This window comes from Oncorhynchus nerka, unplaced genomic scaffold (genome assembly GCF_034236695.1).
Source record: "Oncorhynchus nerka isolate Pitt River unplaced genomic scaffold, Oner_Uvic_2.0 unplaced_scaffold_1459, whole genome shotgun sequence".
Classification (NCBI taxonomy): domain Eukaryota; kingdom Metazoa; phylum Chordata; class Actinopteri; order Salmoniformes; family Salmonidae; genus Oncorhynchus; species Oncorhynchus nerka.
In genome coordinates this window covers 106,201-112,200 of record NW_027039856.1, presented here as the reverse complement: position 1 = coordinate 112,200, position 6,000 = coordinate 106,201, and the positions used below count along the sequence as shown (strand labels likewise).

At 42.2% G+C, this 6,000-nt stretch overlaps 1 protein-coding gene across 1 annotated transcript in view; it reads right to left on the bottom strand.

Moving 5' to 3' along the window:
- Positions 1-2,608: 2,608 nt before the first annotated feature.
- The window catches only part of LOC135568591 (tumor protein p53-inducible protein 11-like), a 51,628-nt gene continuing 48,236 nt past the window's right edge, over positions 2,609-6,000 (bottom strand). The window contains exon 6 of the mRNA XM_065015398.1: positions 2,609-2,777. Within this exon, the coding sequence (XP_064871470.1) occupies positions 2,650-2,777 (128 nt within the window). The 3' untranslated portion in view covers positions 2,609-2,649. The remainder of the gene's footprint in view (positions 2,778-6,000) is intronic.

The following is a 6,000-nucleotide window of genomic DNA, read 5'->3' as shown; positions in this document are numbered from 1 at the left end:
ATACAGCCTATACAAATGTAATGTGTTATACCGATACACTACTGTTACTGATCATAGACACTACTATTACTGATCATAGACACTACTATTACTGATCATAGACAATCCTGTTACTGATCATAGACACTACTATTACTGATCATAGACAATCCTGTTACTGATCATAGACACTACTATTACTGATCATAGACACTACTGTTACTGATCATAGACACTACTATTACTGATCATAGACACTACTGTTACTGATCATAGACACTACTATTACTGATCATAGACAATCCTGTTACTGATCATAGACACTACTGTTACTGTAACCAACTGATCACAGACACTACTGTTACTGATCATAGCCACTACTGTTACTGATCATAGACACTACTATTACTGATCATAGACACTACTGTTAATGATCAGACACTACTGATCATAGCCACTACTGTTACTGATCATAGACACTACTATTACTGATCATAGCCACTACTATTACTGATCATAGACACTACTGTTACTGATCATAGACACTACTATTACTGATCATAGACACTACTGTTACTGTAACCAACTGATCATAGACAATCCTGTTACTGATCATAGACAATCATGTTACTGATTATAGACACTACTATTACTGATCATAGACAATCCTGTTACTGATCATAGACACTACTGTTACTGATCATAGACACTACTGTTACTGATCATAGACACTACTGTTACTGATCATAGCCACTACTATTACTGATCATAGACAATCCTGTTACTGATCATAGACACTACTATTACTGATCATAGCCACTACTATTACTGATCATAGACAATCCTGTTACTGATCATAGACACTGCTGTTACTGATCATAGACACTACTGTTACTGATCATAGACACTACTGTTACTGATCATAGACACTACTATTACTGATCATAGACACTACTATTACTGATCATAGACACTACTATTACTGATCAGACACTACTGTTACTGTAACCAACTGATCATAGACACTACTATTACTGATCATAGACACTACTGTTACTGTAACCAACTGATCATAGACACTACTATTACTGATCATAGACACTGCTATTACTGATCATAGACAATCCTGTTACTGATCATAGCCACTACTATTACTGATCATAGACAATCCTGTTACTGATTGTGGAACAAACTCCCTCACGACGCCAGGACAGCGGAGTCAATCACCACCTTCCGGAGACACCTGAAACCCCACCTCTTTAAGGAATACCTAGGATAGGATAAAGTAATCCTTCTCACCCCCCCCCCCTTAAAAGATTTAGATGCACTACTGTTCCACTGGATGTCATAAGGTGAATGCACCAATTTGTAAGTCGCTCTGGATAAGAGCGTCTGCTAAATGACTTAAATGTAAATGTAAATCATAGACACTACTATTACTGATCATAGACACTACTGTTACTGATCATAGCCACTACTATTACTGATCATAGACAATCCTGTTACTGATCATAGACACTACCTATTACTGATCATAGCCACTACTATTACTGATCATAGACACTACTGTTACTGATCATAGCCACTACTATTACTGATCATAGACACTACTGTTACTGATCATAGCCACTACTGTTACTGTAACCAACTGATCATAGACACTACTATTACTGATCATAGACACTGCTATTACTGATCATAGACAATCCTGTTACTGATCATAGACACTGCTGTTCCTGATCATAGACAATCCTGTTACTGATCATAGACACTACTGTTACTGATCATAGACACTACTGTTACTGTAACCAACTGATCACAGACACTACTGTTACTGATCATAGCCACTACTGTTACTGATCATAGACACTACTATTACTGATCATAGACACTACTGTTAATGATCAGACACTACTGATCATAGCCACTACTGTTACTGATCATAGACACTACTGTTACTGTAACCAACTGATCATAGACAATCCTGTTACTGATCATAGACAATCCTGTTACTGATCATAGACACTACTATTACTGATCATAGACAATCCTGTTCCTGATCATAGACACTACTGTTACTGATCATAGACACTACCTATTACTGATCATAGACACTACTATTACTGATCATAGACACTACTATTACTGATCATAGCCACTACTATTACTGATCATAGACACTACTATTACTGATCATAGACAATCCTGTTACTGATCATAGACACTACTATTACTGATCATAGACACTACTATTACTGATCATAGACACTACTATTACTGATCATAGACACTACTATTACTGATCATAGCCACTACTATTACTGATCATAGACACTACTATTACTGATCATAGCCACTGCTGTTACTGATCATAGACACTACTATTACTGATCATAGACACTACTGTTACTGATCATAGCCACTACTATTACTGATCATAGCCAATCCTGCAACCTACAGATCGTTTGTAAAGAACAACTCCGATGTTCCAATCATAAACCAATAGGTGAAGCCCAGTGCATCCTTACTCTCTATTACTGATCATAGACAATCCTGTAACCTACAGATCGTTTGTAAAGAACAACTCCGATGTTCCAATCATAAACCAATAGGTGAAGCCCAGTGCATCCTTACTCCACAGTCGTTAGTTTTGTTGTTAGTAAATGGATATTAGGACAGAACAACGGATCCCTCACCCAGGAACTGGACAGACAAGAGGCAGGCCTCGGTCAGCAGGGTCCACTGGATAATGGCCTTCTCTGCTGTGTACAGACCTTTCCACATGATCAATGAGACACCTGGTGGGGGGGGAGAAAAGAGAGAGAGAGACAGAGAAGAGACAGAGAGAGAGAGCGAGAGAAGAGAGACAGAGAGAGAGAGAGATGAGAGAGAGATGAGAGGAGAGACAGAGAGAGAGAGAAAGAGAGGAGAGAGAGAGAGAAAGAGAGGAGAGAGAGGAGAGACAGAGATAGAGAGAAAGAGAGGAGAGAGAGAGAGAAAGAGAGGAGAGAGAGGAGAGAGAGGAGAGAGACAGAGAGAGACAGAGAGACGGAGAGAAAGAAAGAGAGGAGAGAGAGAGAGAGAGAGAGATGTTTAGCATTAGGTTGAGGACTACAGTCGTCTAGTGTGTAGCCAGCCTTCTAAAATCCTGTTGTCTCGATCACTCCACTACTGGAAGTACCGTGAGAAGTCTGGGTTTCCGAGGTCAGGTCCATATCGGTTCACATCAGAACGGATCCAGACAAACAGATCTCTCAGATACTAATTCCTTCCTTCCTGGAAGTGGCTGATTTTAACACTGTACTAGAGTAGGGAGGACATCCTGTCCATCAGGAAGTAGTGAGCCCTTCTGATGACCCCAGCCTATACAGAGCCTTGGATAGATACAGTATAATACTATATTTAGAACTATATAGTACATCTGTGGCTCTGCTCCAACCAAGGCTGTTACTGAACAGACAGTAGAGGTTCCAAGAGGCACCCTATTCCCTATTAGTGTGCACTACTTTCAACCAGAGCTCTATGGAACCTGGACTAAAGTAGTGCACTATAAAACATGGAATATGGTGCCATTTGGGATGAACCCTGTATCTTCACCCCTTTGTTTCCTACAGCCTTCCGCTGTTAAGGAATTATCCTCTCTTCCTTCCTGTCTTTCTCAGTCGGGTTCCGCCTTCCATCCATCCCTCTCTCTCTCTCTCCCTCCATCAGAGGGGGACTGTACAGTCACGCCTTGCTGTACTCAAATGCACTCACTCATCATGTAATACTGTAAAACATGGCGGACTGAATACTAACCTCTTATTACCCTGTGACAAAAACTATTAAAGCATTCACGATTATTACCTTCTTATTACGCTAGGTAAACCCTCAGCTGGTCCTACCTGTTATTTAGCTAGGTAAGCCCTCAGCTGGTCCTACCTGTTATTTAGCTAGGTAAACCCTCAGCTGGTCCTACCTGTTATTTAGCTAGGTAAGCCCTCAGCTGGTCGTACCTGTTATTTAGCTAGGTAAGCCCTCAGCTGGTTCTGGTCCTACCTGTTATTTAGCTAGGTAAGCCCTCAGCTGGTCCTACCTGTTATTTAGCTAGGTAAGCCCTCAGCTGGTTCTGGTCCTACCTGTTATTTAGCTAGGTAAGCCCTCAGCTGGTTCTGGTCCTACCTGTTATTTAGCTAGGTAAGCCCTCAGCTGGTTCTGGTCCTACCTGTTATTTAGCTAGGTAAACCCTCAGCTGGTTCTGGTCCTACCTGTTATTTAGCTAGGTAAGCCCTCAGCTGGTTCTGGTTCTACCTGTTATTTAGCTAGGTAAGCCTTCAGCTGGTTCTACCTGTTATTTAGCTAGGTAAGCCCTCAGCTGGTTCTGGTCCTACCTGTTATTTAGCTAGGTAAACCCTCAGCTGGTTCTACCTGTTATTTAGCTAGGTAAGCCCTCAGCTGGTTCTGGTCCTACCTGTTATTTAGCTAGGTAAGCCCTCAGCTGGTTCTACCTGTTATTTAGCTAGGTAAGCCCTCAGCTGGTTCTGGTCCTACCTGTTATTTAGCTAGGTAAGCCCTCAGCTGGTTCTGGTCCTACCTGTTATTTAGCTAGGTAAGCCCTCAGCTGGTTCTGGTCCTACCTGTTATTTAGCTAGGTAAGCCCTCAGCTGGTTCTGGTCCTACCTGTTATTTAGCTAGGTAAACCCTCAGCTGGTCCTACCTGTTATTTAGCTAGGTAAGCCCTAAACTGGTTCTGGTCCTACCTGTTATTTAGCTAGGTAAGCCCTCAGCTGATTCTGGTCCTACCTGTTATTTAGCTAAGTAAGCCCTCAGCTGGTTCTGGTCCTACCTGTTATTTAGCTAGGTAAGCCCTCAGCTGGTTCTGGTCCTACCTGTTATTTAGCTAGGTAAACCCTAAACTGGTTCTGGTCCTATCTGTTATTTAGCTAGGTAAGCCCTCAGCTGGTTCTGGTCCTACCTGTTATTTAGCTAGGTAAACCCTCAGCTGGTTCTGGTCCTACCTGTTATTTAGCTAGGTAAACCCTCAGCTGGTTCTGGTCTTACCTGTTATTTAGCTAGGTAAGCCCTAAACTGGTTCTGGTCTTACCTGTTATTTAGCTAGGTAAGCCCTCAGCTGGTTCTGGTCCTACATGTTATTTAGCTAGGTAAGCCCTCAGCTGGTTCTGGTCCTACCTGTTATTTAGCTAGGTAAGCCCTCAGCTGGTTCTGGTCCTACCTGTTATTTAGCTAGGTAAGCCCTCAGCTGGTTCTGGTCCTACCTGTTATTTAGCTAGGTAAGCCCTCAGCTGGTTCTGGTCCTACCTGTTATTTAGCTAGGTAAGCCCTCAGCTGGTTCTGGTTCTACCTGTTATTTAGCTAGGTAAGCCCTCAGCCGGTTCTGGTCTTACCTGTTCCGTCTAAAAGGAGATACAAAGTGAGATTCCATGACATAATGTATTCTCATTGTGATCTGGAGATGAACATGTTTGATGTATAATTGAATAAGGTTTATATAGCAGGCGGTCTTTTCAACCCAGTTAAATAGATGTGTTTCTTTACCAGCAGGAAAACCCCCTCTAGACATCTGAATGTTGTCCTCTTATCATACCTGGTGCCTCTTTCTGGGCCAACAAGTCACTGAACACGAACTACAGGATCCAGAATGCATTGCTTCATGTCCTCACTTTAACACTGTTCATCAATAACAAGTGTTCTCTATTCTAGAGGAATTAGTCAGGAACACGACAGGACCACTAAATATTAAGAAGTACAGATGTTAAATCATTAATAGCTGGTGAGACTGAGCGGTTTCCTTGGCAGAAAAGTGACAGTAGACAGCCCCTACTGAGTAGTGCTCCTCCATAGTCTGATACTGTCACAGTAGACAGCCCTTACTGAGTAGTGCTCCTCCCTAGAGTCTGATACTGTCACAGTACACAGCCCTTACTGAGTAGGGCTCCTCCTCCCTAGAGTCTGATACTGTCACAGTACACAGCCCTTACTGAGTAGGGCTCCTCCTCCCTAGAGTCTGATACTGTCACAGTA